The sequence below is a fragment of the Melitaea cinxia genome, chromosome 2 (assembly GCF_905220565.1).
Source record: "Melitaea cinxia chromosome 2, ilMelCinx1.1, whole genome shotgun sequence".
Taxonomy (NCBI): Eukaryota; Metazoa; Arthropoda; class Insecta; order Lepidoptera; family Nymphalidae; genus Melitaea; species Melitaea cinxia.
This window is the reverse complement of record NC_059395.1, coordinates 6582982-6602311: the sequence shown is the minus strand read 5'-3', so window position 1 is coordinate 6602311 and position 19330 is coordinate 6582982. Positions and strand designations below refer to the sequence as shown.

The 19330-nt window shown below is 36.5% G+C and overlaps 1 protein-coding gene and 1 non-coding gene across 2 annotated transcripts in view; both read left to right on the top strand.

Moving 5' to 3' along the window:
* The first annotated feature begins 1539 nt into the window (after positions 1 to 1539).
* Positions 1540 to 19330, top strand: part of LOC123663516 (exocyst complex component 2) — a 19864-nt gene continuing 2073 nt past the window's right edge. Inside the window, exons 1-14 of the mRNA XM_045598193.1 lie at positions 1540 to 1737; positions 2070 to 2222; positions 2605 to 2797; positions 3122 to 3233; positions 3812 to 3971; positions 4422 to 4636; positions 5227 to 5342; positions 5460 to 5596; positions 10305 to 10498; positions 11363 to 11530; positions 12230 to 12382; positions 13299 to 13493; positions 13962 to 14116; positions 14705 to 14936. Of these exons, the coding sequence (XP_045454149.1) occupies positions 1629 to 1737; positions 2070 to 2222; positions 2605 to 2797; positions 3122 to 3233; positions 3812 to 3971; positions 4422 to 4636; positions 5227 to 5342; positions 5460 to 5596; positions 10305 to 10498; positions 11363 to 11530; positions 12230 to 12382; positions 13299 to 13493; positions 13962 to 14116; positions 14705 to 14936 (2292 nt within the window). The 5' untranslated portion in view covers positions 1540 to 1628. The remainder of the gene's footprint in view (positions 1738 to 2069; positions 2223 to 2604; positions 2798 to 3121; positions 3234 to 3811; positions 3972 to 4421; positions 4637 to 5226; positions 5343 to 5459; positions 5597 to 10304; positions 10499 to 11362; positions 11531 to 12229; positions 12383 to 13298; positions 13494 to 13961; positions 14117 to 14704; positions 14937 to 19330) is intronic.
* On the top strand, positions 16720 to 16859 carry LOC123667326. The gene has a single exon (XR_006745421.1). It is a non-coding gene; the product is annotated as a U4 spliceosomal RNA (small nuclear RNA).

Here is a 19330-nt window from a genome sequence, read left to right as displayed (position 1 = left end):
ATTAGTAATCATCCTCTAATTAAAAAGCTTAATTACTTACATAGTAAATATCCTGTAAATGCTCCATTAACTTCTAATAACCCATTTATTCTCTTCGAATATTCATTCATGTTAAATCTAAATAACCAACACAAAATACACAGTTCTAGCAATTGGATGTGTTACGAAAAGGAGTTTGACTGTCTTATTAATCAAATCGATATTATTATTGACCATAAGCTAAAAGAGCGCCAGGAAGTTTACAACCTCATAGCACAATACTCTGATAAGTTCAAACAAGTTTACACAGATGGATCAAAAAATGATATAAATGTTTCCATGGCCTATTATGTACCTCATCTGAAGTTTGGCCAAGGCGTCAGATTGAAAAAGGAGATATCAATATTTACAGCTGAAGCTCTAGCAATTACTGCTGCCCTAGAATTCATTAAAAAACAAACTAATCAATATTGGCTGATCATTACTGACAGTATGAGCGTTCTAAAGGCTTTAGATAATTATCAATTCAGTGCTAATACAAACTTCATCATTTTAGAAATAAGACATCTCCTTTATCAACTATCCAGAAGAAACTACAACATCAAATTATTGTGGACACCTTCACATATAGGAGTAAGGGGAAATGAACATGTGGACTTTCTGGCACGTTCAATTGTTGACAGTGACAGCGGCAGCCCTGTTGATGAGAATGTTGCCGTACCATACACTGATCTATTAGTTGCTATTAAATCAAAAATCCTATCTGATTGGCGTGATCTTTGGCGACAAACCTTGTTAAGAAAAGGATCTTGGTATGCTCAGATAAATCAAGATATTGGAAAAAGTCCTTGGTTTACTAAATCGCATCAACATAGAAGCAGAAAATATTATACAATACTATGCCGCTTGAGATTTGGACATTGCAGATTTAATGCACATTTGAATCGTATGCGTATCATCTCATCGCCCGTTTGCCCACATTGCACCAACAACTCTACACAGTCTTTAGATCACATATTTTTTGAATGCTCCGCTTTTAATCTGGAACGCCTCTTATTTATAGCCAACTTGTTATCAACTTCTGGACCAAAAAATGTCCCGCGCAATACACAAGATTTATTGACTAATTTGGATAACTATACTAGTATATTTGAATTTATTTGCAATACTATCAATGATATTTGAAACAGGATCAGGACCTTCATTCATCGGATGTGAAATTTTATTTTGATATTTCAGGCTTCGGCCTATTACAGACTTGGTTTCGACCTCGCCTATCACTTATAGACAAAGAAGAGTAGACGAAAATATGAAATTTCAGACTTGGTTTCGGCCTTACTCTACCAGTCATCGAATCAGAAGAACAATAAAGTTACTTCAGACTTGGCTCCGGCCTTTTGATATATCAGAACGAAACTTACAAATTCAGACTAGGCTGTATGGATTATAGTCCTTTGCCTTTCCCTATTGGGGATAAATTTTAAAACAACAACATAAAATTGTGTCAAATTGACAATTTGACAGCAGTTTTTTTGACATTGTTATTAAATGATTCTTGGATTTATTGTTTATGTTTAAATATTCGATGCCCATAATTTTAAAGTAAGCAATTTTTTTATTAATAAAGTAAAAACGTATATTGAGCCATTATGGGTCCACCACCTGTAGTTACTGGTATTTCTCCAAAGGAAGGACCTCCTGGAACTAGAGTAACTATAAGAGGGGAGTTTTTGGGTACCAGTGCTACGGACTTAATCGGTAAGTTCGAGTCTAATATATTATTTTTTTGGTAATAGTAATAATTTATTTAAGTAGAATTATTAGGTAAATTTTAAAACATTGTTAACTTTACACTTAAACTTTCAAAATCTGTCGAGCACTCTTTTCCTTAATTTCACCTACAACAACAATTGATAGTAAACTTGTTTATAAAGCTATTTTTTACATATTATATATATAAACTTGGAATAATTTTTTAGGAATTTGAATTCTACCTGAATAAATTTGTAGAATCATATAATATATCTGTACCATACCATATTACACAATACCATAATATATCTGTGTAACTTACTGTCTGTCTATTGTAGGGTTGAAAATCTGTGGGTGTGAATGCCTACTGTCTGCAGAATGGAAAAGTAAGAATAAAATTGTTGCGAGATCTGGTCCCTGTAAGGGCCGTGGTGATATCATTGTTACCACAAGATCTGGTGGTGAAGGAACATCAACTGTTCAGTTTAGAGGTTTGTTTTTAATTGGAATTTCATTTCTTTAAATATTAAGTCAGCCAGCATTTGTATAAAAAACAATTTTGTCTTGTATTTAATGGAAAATTGTATAAATTGAAAAGTCTTCTTTAGAATTTGTACGTACAGTAAAAGTAATAGTTATAGTGAAAAACATTGTCGTACACCAAAATAAAGAACAAATAGATAGAATAGAAGATAAAAGTTGTTATATATAAGTGTTTTGCAACCAGAAGTACTGTAAAGCAATTTATATATGTACTGTAAAGCAATACTGTGTAGCTGTAAAGCAATACTGTGTAGCTGCATGTACTGTAAAGTGGCAAAAGCAGTACATTAAAATTTTGTATAAATTAAACTATAATATTTACATTTGTAGGGTATCACGAGTCTATAGGACCTGTGAAGGAAAGTGCAGTATGGGTAGAGGAAGCCGCTCCTCCTTCATTACCTTGGGGTCGACGTCCAATGTCTCCCACTGCCTATACCCCTCCTGATCCACTTGGCTTGTCAACTGAGGGGGATGACTGCAAGTTCCCTGAAGATGAACTAAATGAACTATTTCCAGATGGGTAAGAAATTTATCCTTATAAGTATATAATATGTGATAAGTAAAAATTAGAAAATATCATATGTTATTAACATATAAACACAGCTAAAAACAACAACAACGGCATAGTTCCTAAGTTAGGCAACTGAACTTATGTTTTAGGTAAAAGCCAGCTGAGTTAGACACATATGTACTTTATTATGAAGTACATATAAAATAATTCTTCTGTCTAGATTAACACAAGTTTGGGAGGATAAATTAAAGTATTCCTGTATACAATTTTATTTCTAACCAGTTTTATTTTATGCATGAAATTGTTGTTATTTTTATTTAAACTCCATTCTAGTTCTGGAAAACTGTGTGATGAAAATTTCCAACCAGGCTGGTATCTCTTGGAGCATCATAGTAATACATCATTTGAAGATTTAAAAGCTGGAATGGTTTTCCTACAGAGAAAGGTAATAATTTCTTGTTATTAAATATGCAATTTATCAGCTTAAGATATTTTTATAGCAGAAATAATTAAAATTTACGAAAAACAATTAATGTTATACTAATACTACATAATAATTGTGTTTGCTCGCAAACAAAAAAAAACCGACTTCAAATACATGGACAAGTAACGTAAAGTAAGATGTAAACGTAAGTAGACGAAACAAATGAACAAATGCACTAGTTGTCACTACGATTTTCGAGGGTTTCCCCCGATTTCTCTGGGATCCCATCATCAGATCCTGGTTTCCTTATCATGGTACCATACTTGGGATATCTGCTTTCCAATAAAAAAAAGAATGATTAAAATCGGTTCATAAACAACGAAGCTATCCTTTTACTAGTTAGTTTGGTTGGTTAAAAACTATAATGTCTTGGTGAAATACACTTACATAGAACATATGCAGTTTAAAAAAATAATATTAATGACTTTTTAATAAGAAAAAGTAACTCTTTCTTCACATAATTTTTGGGATAAGTTTATAATGCCAAAAAGAAAATGTTAATAGGACAAACTTGTAATAATGTTTAATCATACTTTTAGGTGGAAGGTCAAAAAGAAGGGCAGTTGAGTTTCCTTAAAGCAAATACAGGTGCAGTCATGGATCAATTAGATAGACTGGTTTTGTTGAAAAATATGTATGAAGATGATCAGAGAAAGAATGGCAAGGAGCCCCTGCCTAGCTTGCAAGCCGCTATTGAAGGTTTGTATTATCTACTGATTATATAGAAAAAAAAAAAATTCAATAATATGTAGGTCTAAGTTATTATTCTCTTTGATATTATATAGAAAATAAAATTTAATCCTATATAAATATAAATATTGATATGAAATGTACTTAAAATTTTTATTTCTATTGAATAGAAGATAATATGATGAATATAGAAGGTAAGAATAAATAAAAGAGGTAATTGTCCAGAATAAAATTCAAAAAACAGTTTTTTTAAGAGTATAGTTCCAAATATAAAGCAATAAAAATTGCTGGTTAGTCAACCCTTTTTATAGTAAAAGTCATATAGCATACTATTTACAAAAGATTAATTTTTTGCAAATAATAGTCAATCGACCATCTATATTTTGATAAAATCATCTAATATACTTATATTGTAAAATATATCTTACTTAATTCGTAATAAGAATTAATTAATTTCAGAGTCAATATCCCTCGCCGATTCATTGTTTTCTGAGATTCTGTCACGAAAAGAGAATGCAGATAAAACTCGAGAAGCACTGTCACTTCTCACGCGTCACAAGTTTCTCTTCCAACTACCTGCGTCGATTGATAAGAATATAAAGAAGAAGGAATATGATTTGGTGGTCAATGATTACACGAGAGTGAAAAATTTGTTTGGAAATACTGATGTTAAGGTACTTTAAAATTAATCAATGTAACCCCACTACAAGTATAATAATCATGATATACCTTTTTAAAATCCTTGTATTGTGCCCTTTAATTTGATACCCATATTGTAGTATTCGAGAAAAAAATTTTTTTTTCATTAAATACAGTGGCTTCGCACAGCCACCATGTTTGATTTTTTTTAATGTCACCTATCTAAGAACACTTGGGCAGCTAAGACGAACCTAACGATACCTCAATTATGTAAATCCGTTCAGTGGTTCTGGAAATATGAGGTAGTAAAAAATATTATATACATACATACAAGATACGCGCGAAAAACATAACCCTTCCTTGGCAGTCGGGTAATAATAAAAATATGCAACGGCACAGCACAAGAATTACGGATAAATATAGGATAATAGGGGGGGTCGTTGTGGGTTAGTCTTTGTAAATGACAAGTGTTTGTATATAGACAATACAAATCTTTGTCATAGTCTAGTTTTTATTTATGTTGTGGGATCACCGTTTTAAATTGGGGCTGTAGAATTAGAGGTATTACAAATGCTAATTATTATTCTTAACAACTCAATAAAATAAAACTTTTTGTCAATTGCAGCTATTTCAAAAAATACTCGGTGAAATCGATAAGAAGATAGAAGATTTAAAACAGAATTTATACACTAGAATGAAAACTATGCCTATTAATGTTCAAGAGCAGACCAAGTATATAAGGTATGTATACAAAAGATTAATAAAAATATTTTGTTGTTATTGTAAATATATTGAAAAAAAAAAACTTTTTTGGAATATACAAGGGAATATTTTTAGGTTATATTTATTTTATTACAGGCTACTAATTAGTTTGAATTGGGAGGGTGACGCTGCTTGGACAGCAATAATTACACGGAAGGAATACCTCATGAATTTAATGAATAAAGTGCGGGATCACTTTAAACAAAAAGAGGAACAGGAGTCAGGGGAGAAAGGTATATTATATAATGTGTCATTCTTAATGAAAGATTAATTAATTTATTTTTAATTAAGTGTAACTATTTTACACTGTAACAGCCATAGATGTCCCACTGCTAGAGAATAACAAACCGGCCTATTTTTTTAATCCCCAGATTTTAAATTTTACAAAAAAGGGTTAAAAACACATAAAAATCAGTTTTTATTCAGACTTTTGAAATTGTAATCATATTTATCTAGTCTGTCTATGATTTTTAAATAAATGTGTTTTTTAAATGCATATAGTTATTTACTTATATACACGATATCAAACCGCTAACAAAGAGTTTTAAATATCTAAGATTTTTATTTTTGTGTTACCCACATTAGGAATTCTAAACATTTTTGAATATCATATCAAAAATTGACCGCTCCAGCGGGGTTCGAACCCGCGTCTCCGACGTACCGTGTCGGCGCTCTAGCCAATTAAGCTATGGAACGATACACCCGCTCGAGCGAAATTTTCGATATGATAATTTTAAATTACGGTTTAAGCGAACCGTGGCGCCGTCTATAGTGAGCTCTTTACAGAAACCCGTAACTATTCAAAGTTTCATATTACAATGAAAATCTTTGACAGGAGACGACACCGTGCTATTTTTAATATCTAAGATTTTTATTTTTGTGTTACCCACATTAGGAATTCTAAACATTTTTGAATATCATATCAAAAATTGACCGCTCCAGCGGGGTTCGAACCCGCGTCTCCGACGTACCGTGTCGGCGCTCTAGCCAATTAAGCTATGGAACGATACACCCGCTCGAGCGAAATTTTCGATATGATAATTTTAAATTACGGTTTAAGCGAACCGTGGCGCCGTCTATAGTGAGCTCTTTACAGAAACCCGTAACTATTCAAAGTTTCATATTACAATGAAAATCTTTGACAGGAGACGACACCGTGCTATTTTTAATATCTAAGATTTTTATTTTTGTGTTACCCACATTAGGAATTCTAAACATTTTTGAATATCATATCAAAAATTGACCGCTCCAGCGGGGTTCGAACCCGCGTCTCCGACGTACCGTGTCGGCGCTCTAGCCAATTAAGCTATGGAACGATACACCCGCTCGAGCGAAATTTTCGATATGATAATTTTAAATTACGGTTTAAGCGAACCGTGGCGCCGTCTATAGTGAGCTCTTTACAGAAACCCGTAACTATTCAAAGTTTCATATTACAATGAAAATCTTTGACAGGAGACGACACCGTGCTATTTTTAATATCTAAGATTTTTATTTTTGTGTTACCCACATTAGGAATTCTAAACATTTTTGAATATCATATCAAAAATTGACCGCTCCAGCGGGGTTCGAACCCGCGTCTCCGACGTACCGTGTCGGCGCTCTAGCCAATTAAGCTATGGAACGATACACCCGCTCGAGCGAAATTTTCGATATGATAATTTTAAATTACGGTTTAAGCGAACCGTGGCGCCGTCTATAGTGAGCTCTTTACAGAAACCCGTAACTATTCAAAGTTTCATATTACAATGAAAATCTTTGACAGGAGACGACACCGTGCTATTTTTAATATCTAAGATTTTTATTTTTGTGTTACCCACATTAGGAATTCTAAACATTTTTGAATATCATATCAAAAATTGACCGCTCCAGCGGGGTTCGAACCCGCGTCTCCGACGTACCGTGTCGGCGCTCTAGCCAATTAAGCTATGGAACGATACACCCGCTCGAGCGAAATTTTCGATATGATAATTTTAAATTACGGTTTAAGCGAACCGTGGCGCCGTCTATAGTGAGCTCTTTACAGAAACCCGTAACTATTCAAAGTTTCATATTACAATGAAAATCTTTGACAGGAGACGACACCGTGCTATTTTTAATATCTAAGATTTTTATTTTTGTGTTACCCACATTAGGAATTCTAAACATTTTTGAATATCATATCAAAAATTGACCGCTCCAGCGGGGTTCGAACCCGCGTCTCCGACGTACCGTGTCGGCGCTCTAGCCAATTAAGCTATGGAACGATACACCCGCTCGAGCGAAATTTTCGATATGATAATTTTAAATTACGGTTTAAGCGAATAGTTACGGGTTTCTGTAAAGAGCTCACTATAGACGGCGCCACGGTTCGCTTAAACCGTAATTTAAAATTATCATATCGAAAATTTCGCTCGAGCGGGTGTATCGTTCCATAGCTTAATTGGCTAGAGCGCCGACACGGTACGTCGGAGACGCGGGTTCGAACCCCGCTGGAGCGGTCAATTTTTGATATGATATTCAAAAATGTTTAGAATTCCTAATGTGGGTAACACAAAAATAAAAATCTTAGATATTAAAAATAGCACGGTGTCGTCTCCTGTCAAAGATTTTCATTGTAATATGAAACTTTGAATAGTTACGGGTTTCTGTAAAGAGCTCACTATAGACGGCGCCACGGTTCGCTTAAACCGTAATTTAAAATTATCATATCGAAAATTTCGCTCGAGCGGGTGTATCGTTCCATAGCTTAATTGGCTAGAGCGCCGACACGGTACGTCGGAGACGCGGGTTCGAACCCCGCTGGAGCGGTCAATTTTTGATATGATATTCAAAAATGTTAAGAGTTTTAAACTTTTCGTGTCTGTCTGTTTCTGTTTGGTCGGGCTTATCTCCGGCTAAACTGGAAAACAGAGGATGTTATAAAGTAACATATAGGCTACTTATTATCCACGAATCAGCGCAAAAAGCGCGTTTACCGTGCGTGAGGAACTTTTTTTTTTTTTTTTTTTATGTTTTTTTTAGGTCGGCAAACAAGCGTACGGCTCACCTGACCATACCATCAGGTAAGCGATTACCGTAGCTTATAGACACTTGCAACACCAGAAGCATCGCAAGCGCGTTGCCGACCCAATCCCCAATCCCCCCCAGAAGCTCTGGTCACCTTACTCACCAACAGGAACACAATACTGCTTGAAAACAGTATTATTTTGCTGTGGTCTTCTGTAAGGTCGAGGTACTACCCCAGTCGGGCTGCTCCATATTTTGAGCAGGAAATTCCTGCTGTGTCCTACCTCAGTTACCTACCGCCTAAATAGATATGAAACGGTATACGGATGTTGTATTGCGAAAATAAGAACGTAAAAATAACAAAGAAGTCAATGTCTGATCAGTTCAGAAATTAAAAGTGAAAACAGGGCGCGCGTTTAGTTTTTCCTATGTCCGGGTATTGACAGAACTAACGGAACTATTTTTTTTTTATAATTCTAATAGGTTAAGAAAATATGTACCAAGGTGGGATGATAAGTAACTAGCATAATAAGAAAACACTTAACTTTCCGTGATAAAATTAATTTTATTTTTCGCCAACCTCTACGCACTTATTTTCCATCTTCGTGACCATGTGTGATTTCTTTCGAGGCTTGCAAAATACTCCTCTACAGCGGCTATGACTTCATAATTTGCTGCAAATTGAGCTTAGGGAATAAGTGGAAGTCTGATGGCGCTAGATCAGGCGAATATGGTGGCGAGGTGGGTGGGGCAGCAAATCATACTTCAATTCGTTGATTTTTGCCATGGCATTAACATATGTGTGAGCTAGCGTTGTCTTGGTATTAGATGATTTTTTTTTCCGCCAAACCTGGCCGTTTTTGCTAAATATATTGATGAAGCGTATCTAGAAGATTAGCGTAGTATTCTCCATTAAATGTTTGACCTTTAGGAAGGTAATCTGTCATCAAGATCTCATCTGCATCCCAAAAGACGGAAGCCATCACTTTTCCAGCTGACTTTACAGCCATGGCTTTTTGTGGAGCCGGGCATCCCGATTGAGTCCACTGTTTTGATTGAATTTTTGATTCTGGCTTGTAATGATGAACCCATGTTTCATCTGTTGTTACAAATCGACGTAAAAATCGGCCTTATTAGTCTGAAAACGGTCTAGACATTCTTTTGAGTTTTGCACCCGAATCCTTTTTGAATGTGCGTAAGCAATCGCAGCACCCAACGGGCTGATAACTTTTTCATATTTAATTCCTCAATTAGGATATGGTGTACCCGTTATTTTGAGACACCTGTAGTGTCAGCTATTTCAGATAACTTCAATCGTCGATCTGCCAAAACCATATCATGTACTTTCACGACCGTTTCCGGAGTCGTGATGCTTTTTGGACGTCCGGGGCGGTCTTCATTGGACACATGTACGACGTTTAAACTCAGCCACCCAGTTTTTTACTGTGGCATAAGAAGGAGCACATTCCCCCAAAACATTCTTTAACTCTTCATAGAGATCTTATCCCTTTATGCCCTTTATACCAAGAAACTTTATCACCGCCCTTTGTTCAATTTTATCCATTTTGAAAACAGTTGACGAAATATATTTTCAAATGAAAAAAAAAATCAATAAAATTTTCACCAAACCAATTTTCAGTTGCCACCAAATTCAAATTTAAAACACAGGTGGCCAGAGATATGAATTTAAAACTGACATATATATTTTTTTTAATTTTAACTTTAAATAGCACTGGCTAGTTACCTATCATCCCGCTCTCGTATAAGAAATTATTTTATTAAAATCTCGAAAATCCCGGGACTCTTCAGATGTAATCCTGGGATTTGAATTCTGAAAAATGATCCGGGATCTCGGGATTTCGAATTTCCTACCGACTGCTGGGCATAGGATTATCTAGTCGGTGGATTTATTGTCCGAGGATCGTCTCAAAGTATGATTATACGATATCGAAGGTAGACGAAAGGCGAAGGAGTCGAAGGAGGCGGAGAGCGAGGGCTCGTGGAGCGCGGGGCGCGGCGCGTGGTGCGCGGCGGCGAGCGGCGCGCTGGCGGCCGAGCTGCACGCGCTGTGGCCGCTCGCGCGCCGCTACTTCGCCGGCGAGCTGGCCGGCGCGCCTTCCGAGCCGCAGCGCCACGCCGACCTCAAGGTGACGGCTCACTCGCTACAGCGTGCTCACTGCTCTTCACCAGGACAGAGCTCTTAGCCTAAGCGCGCACTGGCGGCCTGCGAAATGTATGTACATCGTATCATAGAGCGCGCACACACGAGATCATTGCGGCGTACCTGCGGCCAGCCGGCCGCCGCGGCCATCGAGATTCGAAGAATTGTACGATCGTGCGCTAGTGTGCGCGCACTGGTCGCCGCGGATAGATGTTTTACTGTTTACGGAGTGTTCAAATTATATCGTTATGGGCTATGGCGTGGGAGTGACGCTTGCGGCTGGTCGCGACACTCGCGGCCTGGTCGCAATACTGGCCGCTGTGGCCTGGCCGCCAGTGCGCGCTTAGCCTTAATCTGAGATACTGTTATCTAACTCATTCTTAATACATTTCTTTGTACCACCTTAATTGTAAAAGTGTGAATTGTTTTTTTTTAAATATCACTAGTTCAGCTAAACAAGCGTACGGCTCACCTGATGGTAAGAGATTACCGTAGATTATAGACGCCTGCAACACCAGAAGCATCGCAAGCGCGTTGCCGACCCAATCCCCAATCCCCCCAGGAGCTCTGGTCACCTTACTTATCAACAGGAACGCAATACTGCTTGAAAGCAGTGTTATTTAGCTGTTCTTCTGTAAGGTCGAGTCCCCAGTCGGGCTGCTCCATATTTTGAACGAGAAATTCCTGCTGTGCCCTACCTCAGTTAAACCTCAGTTACCTATTTATTTGTAACACATAATTTTTTTTAAATATAGTTTCATGTGTCAATTTGAATTTATAATAAATGCTGATTTGTCTATATACAGTTAAAAGTTAGTAGTGTAGAGTAGAGCATACGTTTGGTCCGCAGGAGATGATAACGGCGGCGGTGCAGCAGTTCTCGGAGCACACGCGCGCGTGCCTGCTGGCGGGCGGCGCGGCGCCGCCCTCGGACGCGCTCCGGGCGCGCCTGCTCGCCAACCTGCGCAGCTTGCGCGAGGCCTACGAGTCGCTGATCAAGCTTGATTTGCCGTCGCAGGTACGTGCACCCGAGCGTACCCGAACACAACCGAACAAACCCGATTGCACCCGCCTGCACTCGAGCACCGGCCGTGACAGTGAAACTTATTCGACGTTTTACTATTACAATTCAAAATACATCCAATACTATCTCTTTATAAAATTAGTAAACGATAATTATGTTATCGATCGCTGCTGAGTATATTTTGTTATTTTACCAAACAAATTAACAACTGATGTTTGTATTTTATGTTGCTTTACTATGTTTTGTTTTCTCGTCATGAGTTACGGAACCACGAGCCCACGAACATGCTGACGTACCAAACAGATGTAATGTTCTCAGGCGATCACCTCACGAGTTTCCCATATTGGCCGAGTTCTCCATTAGCCTTTCAATGTCCCATTGTTCTAATTTTTAACTTATTAATTGTTTAATTATTCCAGTCACTTTTTATATAATATATAATAATAAAGTAGTCGTTAGTCTTAAGAATAATTGTAATAATTTAGTATTAATGAATACTTATAAATTATTTGGTTTGTTTTCGACCTCCTGACTGCTGCAAACGTAATTCATGTCTCCGTTGTAAATATATAAATAATAATAAATAAATATCTTTAACATACACACACTGTCGTCTGTTTCTAAAATAAGCACTTTAATGATAGGTATCAAAGATTATCTTAAGAATAAAATTCTGTATTATTTTATTTTCAGCCTCTGAGCGTAGTCGAGAAAGTGATATTTGACTATCGTGTCCATGGCATGACGGTGTTTCTGCAGCGCGCTCACAAGCGGGTGAAGGGTCTGGTGGACAAGGAGACTTGGAAGATTCAAGAGTTCTCAGATTATGGAGCTGTCACTGATCTGGTGAGTTCAAGTTGGAACTCTTGTGTTTTTTGATTGTGTCTAAAATAGGGTAACTTTGAATAACTGTGTAATTTGTAGAGATTGATGACACAGTGACGCTGTATTTCATGCAAAGGTATTACTAATTATGTACTTAAAATACAGTTTATATATTACTAGTTGACACGGCGAACTTCGTACTGCCTTATTTTTTCTTTAATATAATAATTATATATCTCAAAATAAAATATAGCCTATCTTTCAAGTTGGATCAAAGTGCATACGGTGTGCAAATTTGATTAAAATCGACATTTCGAAAGTGCTTTTAAAGCCTATTTGAATAAAGATATTTTTACAAGCTTTTATTTAACTTGCAATGTATGTATGTAGTTCGGGTGTAATCTTACAACTTAATTTTGAAGCAGACATCTTTAACCAATTGAGCTGAATTTTTGTATACGAGTTCAATTTGGATGACAATGCATGGTCAACTTTGTGACGTCATTCTAAATCTAACATGGCGCCATATCCAAGATGGCGGACTAGTTATTTTCAATGCACTTCTACGATATGGGTATCAAATGAAAGGGCTTGCTAAGAATAAGTCGAATAAAGTGACGTCAGTCTAAATTCAATATTATGGACTAATTATTTTATGCCTATTTTAGTTTAGCTAGAATAACAGTTTTTGTTTCAATAATAGACTGAAAAACTTTCCAGCGATAACTTGCCGTTGCACTTAATGGTGACGGTTTCGATCCCCGTTCAAGATAAACATTTGTATAAGCCCATACATAAGTTTGTCGTGATTTTATTTTTTGCGTGTTTGAGATCCTGATGTACATCTTATCCAACTGGATCTTATCCATCTATTTTGTTTCTAGTTATCAATTTGTCTTTTAGTATGTCCTATATCATTATTTTGTAATGTTTTCAGCCACAATTACTGGAAACGCATTTAACTGATGCCCTCTCATCGATCCACAAATGCGTGTACGCGACGGGCCGGCGGGAAACACCACTGTTTGCTGAAGGGAGCGAACCTCTGAACATTCTACAGAAACATACCCAGCAGATCTTGCTTGCTTTCGTCAGCGTTCTACAAGAACTTGCCCTGCAGCATGATGACCAGGTAACTTACTACAATTACTTGATCTATCACGGCTTCATTGATCGAATAAATGAATGAAATATACTTTAGTGCATACTAGAAGTGAATACAAGATATAAAAATTAATAAGTGAAGAAATAAAAAGATATGTAATTAGTGGCCTTATTTTTAAGATAGCAATATCGTCCAGGTGTACAGGTGTGTATAATATCGTGCTCAAAATCTAGAGCAGCATGTCTGGGGAAGCACCTCAATCTTACACTATCACATCACTGCTAAAAAACACTGTACTCAAATAGTGTTGTGTTTGTGTGGTGAGTAAGGTGGCCACAGTTCCAGGGCAGGGTCGGGGGTTGGGTTGGTAACGTGCTTGCGATTCTTATGGTATTGCAGGCGTTTAAAGGTTACGTTTCGCTTGCCCTCTGATGAGTCGTACGCTTGTTGGCCGACCTAGTTGTATAAAAAAAGAAACGACGCGGTATGTGCCAGGACTTCAACACGACGAGCCTGTCGGTGGCGCTGGACCAGCCGCTGGGCGAGCGCGAGGCGGGCGCGCGCTGGCAGCAGCGCCTGCTCATCGCGGCCGCCAACGCGCAGTGCACGCGCCGCCGCACGCTGCCGCGCCTCGCCGCCGCCTTCGAGAGGTACAGCGACAGGCGCGGGCACACTCACACACACACACGCGCCGGCAGCAGCGCCTGCTCATCGCGGCCGCCAACGCGCAGTGCACGCGCCGCCGCACGCTGCCGCGCCTCGCCGCCGCCTTCGAGAGGTACACGCGACAGGCGCGGGCGCACTCACACACACACACGCGCCGGCAGCAGCGCCTGCTCATCGCGGCCGCCAACGCGCAGTGCACGCGCCGCCGCACGCTGCCGCGCCTCGCCGCCGCCTTCGAGAGGTACACGCGACAGGCGCGGGCACACACACACGCGCCGGCAGCAGCGCCTGCTGAATCTACCTGAAACCTACTCGGCTAGTCTTATAGGAAATTCGCTATGAAGAATAGAATCGACTTTTCTGCCCAAATTAGTGATGGACAAGTGACCAAGTCAGATACTCTAGTTGTATTTCGTTAACGCTTTCTTGCTTGTACTTTACCATACTTTTATATTTTTGCGATATAATGTAGAAAGAAATTAGCATTGTAAGCGATAGATATTTTATTGTAAATGAGAAATGGGAAAAACAAACTATTATACTTATTTTAAGTCATAAACTTTTTTTTTCAGTTTCGAATTCCCTAAACCCGTACTCGCTCTACAAACAACGAAAGACGCTCTTAGTAATTTGGAGTCTAGTATCGCTGAAACGTACTTGGAGCACAAGGGAGACCCACTTGTGGGCACGATAGAGCCCAGCATGTACATGGGAAGGCACAAGATCGACCCGGACGCGATCGTCGACGACGCGAGGCCCTACGTGTATGAGATTATAAATAATCTTATAGCTGTTCACGCTGAGGTGAGTTACGTTATTTTTTTTATATACCATAAGGATGCCAAAACAGCGTATGGTACGCCTGAAAATAAGCGGTTACTGTTCCCTATAGATGCCTGCAACACCGAGAGTATTGGATGGTATGTTAATAGTTTATTATTAACTAGCTATGCCCGCGGCTTCGTCCGCGTGAAATTTAATGAAATAATTATTCTTCAGTTCGCAATTATAAAAAAAAATCTTAAATTAAAGTAGCGTAAGTTACTCCTTATTATATCAGCTATCTGAGCCAACCAGTGAAAGTGCCGTCAAGCTTCGGATTAGCCGTAACAAACAGACTGACAGATAGAGAGACGGACAAAAACTGTAAAAAATGTTATTTTGGTAATAATGAGATGGACATATGAATTTAGTAAAAAGCGGTTATTTTAATATTACAAATAGACACTTCAATTTTATTTATTTGTATAGATTACTAAAATTCAAGCTTTTTTTAAAACGTACCGCATTTTCAAATAATAATATTAAATGATTATTTTTTAGATTATCGTCAAAATTTTCATCAATATTTATTATAATGGTTTTAATAATTTATACATTTGAAAGGTAAAATATCTGCATCATCATTACATAATGTTGGGACCTTGTCTAATGTCGGCTACTATTTTTAAATATATATACGCTATACCCGTACGAATAATTCGCACTAAATAAGTATATTAATTATCACTTTACAAAATTACAAAAAAAGGTATAACATCTATTAAAATAAAATTAATCAAAATCGGTACCCAGTAAAAAGTTAGGCGGATTTTCAAGGGATTTTCTCAATTTCTATGGGATCCAATCATCAGATCCTCGTTTCCTTATCGTGGTACCACACTTAGGATATCTCCTTTCCAACAAAAAAAGAATTATCAAAATCGGTTCATAAACGACGAAGTTATCCCCGAACATACATAAAAAAATATATATGTTCTAATTGAGTAAACTCGTCCTTTCGGTTAAAAAAGAGGCAAACAGCTTAACCTTAGCGTATTAATATATAATATTATGATGAATGAACAATTCTCCTCACAGCGCGTTGATCTAAAATTTTAAATTATTCAATTTGTCAATTATAAAATGCCGAGCCCTGTTTTTTTGCAGAGAATTTTAAATCATAGCTTATATAATTTTACTAACGCAACACCAGTGCACTAGCTGTTTTTAAAACTGTACCCTCCATAGTCCATTTTAAATACTACATTGTTTAAAGTACTTAAAAACTTTATTAATCACTTGTCATTCTCTGCTATCAATTATATTGATAAATTTTTATCTTTTTCGAACAGATGGAGTATGTTTATTTTTCAAATTAATAGAAATATCAGAAAAGGGAGAACTTCTTATTTGTTATTTACCATTTAGTCGTAAGCACATAAATGCTTATAATTTTACAAAACTCGTTTTTATAGGTTGTCTCCGGTAATAGAAACCGTTTTGCTTTTATAATAAAAAAAAAGAATTATTTTTAATTGCCAAGTCATACAAGTTTTGTTTAAAAAAGCGTAAAAATGATTATCAAATATTAATAAAATGTTATTGACCGTAATTAAATATGTCTAACAAAATTATAAAAGATACAATCAATGTGAATACAGCGTTGTAATTACCATACACAGACATAATTTAATACTATTAGGGGTTAATAGTGTAACATTTTGTTTATAAAAGTTGTCAAAAGATGGCGCTGGCGTCGAAATAAATCGCGCTAACGAGTTGTCGACGACAATTCTTATATAGTTGAGGAGGAAAGTTTACAGTTAACTTTGCGCAGAGGCAATATCGTAACCAATGAGGTTAATCCGAGGTGCGATTATTGCTAGTTGAAAACTTTACCAATACCCCGCCTTGTGGTCGTGAAATACCGACCGCTATGGCAATTTTTGAAAGGCCTTCATCGGCCACAAAAGAGTTCAAGATTACAGGTTAACTTAGGGTAATCTCAAATTCATATTGTCGTTTAATATTAATATGAATGAACTAAAAATTTGTGTTTAACTTGTAAATTATAAATAGGGATGTGTCATTACATAAAAAAATATCACTGATATTAATTTAATTATAATTTAAGAGATTAAAAAATTGTTCTTCGTTTTTTTTATAAGTAATTAATTTTTATCCATATCTCTTTATTTTTAGGAAAGATTATCATCTCGAGTACCTATAGTTATATTGAAAAATAATTTTAAATTGTACTGTCACTTACTTCAATTGGTGACTTTATATTACATTTTTTTATCTGAATAATTGTATTGATTGCTAAGTTTAAACGCTTATTTTTATATTTTAATATATTTTTATCATAAAGAAAAAAAATCTCCAGACTTAATTATCAGCTAATATGTTAGAAGAACTAAGTAAATATTACTAATTAATTTAGCAATACATGTTTTAAAATATTTTGTCTTAATATTAATAATATTTAAAAAAAAACAACAAACTAGTTCAAAAAGGAAACTTCAAAAAACTAAATAATTAAATAAAAACCGACCAAGTGTGAGTCGGAATCGCGCACCGAGTATTCCGTACAAAAATTGTATTTAAAAATGTAATTAAAACTTTATGCTTTTCGCAATTTTTTCTTTATCTGTGGTATAAGACGTTCCTTCGTACCGAATTTCAAGATTCTGAGTTTACGGGAGGTATAGTTCGCGTCATGTAAAAAGAACGCTGGCCTTGAAGCTGCGCAGAAGCGATTTATCGGTCTATTTGGTGGTACGGGGTAGGGGGACGGGAGTGTTTATCACTGTCGCATGCTTGCCGGTGTGCTATTGGTTGACAGCGGTTGACAGTTCGACGTCGACTCAAATTATTATCGCGCACAAAAGTTTTAAATTACAAAATTCTCCATTTACTATTTATTTCACTAAAAAACAATTATCAATTTATCATTTTAAACACATAAAAACTATTAAGATACGAATATCGAGAGTACAGATAATTATTATTTTTGAATACGACATTTCAATAACTAAAAAATTTGTTATTGCTTTTGTTTAAAAAAAAATTGTGATTTTGTAAAGTGATAATTTTTATACTTATTTAGTCCGAATTATTCGCACTTGTATTTCTAGTATTTTTTAATGTACCTACCAATAACCATTATACGAAGCCGCGAGTGAAAACCTAATTAAAAAATAAAACAGTAGTACTTGTGCGCGAGTATACCCATGCGCAAACGCACCCCCTCCAGTTTCTTTCAGCGTTCTTTTTACATGACGCGAACTATACCCTGTAGGTTTTGATTCCCTTGCGAGTGCCGAGTGTCAAAAATTTGCAGCATAAATGGCTGTATCTTTTGATTGCTTTGGCTTAGAAGTTTGATATTTTTCACAGCTCTAAGGGACAGTAGATCTTTTTTTTTTTATAAATTTCAGCTTGACACCTCTACGCGTTCCTCAGAAAAAGGGTCTTGACAAACAGACAGTTCCGTTTTTTCCTTTTGAGGTACGGATCCCTAAAAATATGAAAAAAAAAAATAACAAACGCACTAGTCGCCACTACACTTTTCGAAGGTTCCGAATTTATTAAAATATAGTAAAGTTTTACCACTTTGTTAGGGAAACAGTAAATCCCAGTACTTGCTGAAGCAATCACAGAATGCTAATAGGTTTATTCTATAACTTATAAAAAGCATTTGATTATGTGGAACATGAAACTGTATTATGTAAAATTGAGTATTAAGGTGTTAATGGCAAAAATCCAAATCTTATTCTAGATCTGTCCAAAAGTGGGCACAGATATCCGGAGATGGCGTGTTTAAATATAGAATTTAAATATATTTTAATAAATTATAATTACTGAGCCACAGCAACGCGTGGTTGGGTCAGCTAGTATTATATAAATTTTACTGATAAAGACACATGAAAGGTATTTATGATATTGTATTTTTGATGATGCGAATGAAATATCACTTAGTTTTAAAGTTAATTGGACAAAAGTAAATTTTATTCACATGTTTCAAGTTCATACTTACGGATTTGTGTTCTGCATATAGTTTTATATTGTTGTTTTTATCTACTTGTTATAATAAAAATCTTTATCCTTAATCCATTGAAAATTTTTAAACTTAATTGAGATAATTAAACTCAATTAGTCTGTGAATATCCCGCTGCTGGACAAACGTAGTGTATGGTGCATGTATCGTGTCGACGGCGCCTAAACACCAACGGTCGCGGGTTTGCTTCCCGCTCGGAGTGGATGTTTATACAAATATTTGTTTCCGGTCTGATTGTTAGTCATTGTGGGTCTCCCCATCGTGCTTCGTAGAGCACGTTAAGCTGTCGGTCCCGATCGTTACCATGTACACCTGATAGCGATCGTTACTCATAGTAGGGAATGTATCCGCCGACCCGCATCGAAGCAGCGTGGTG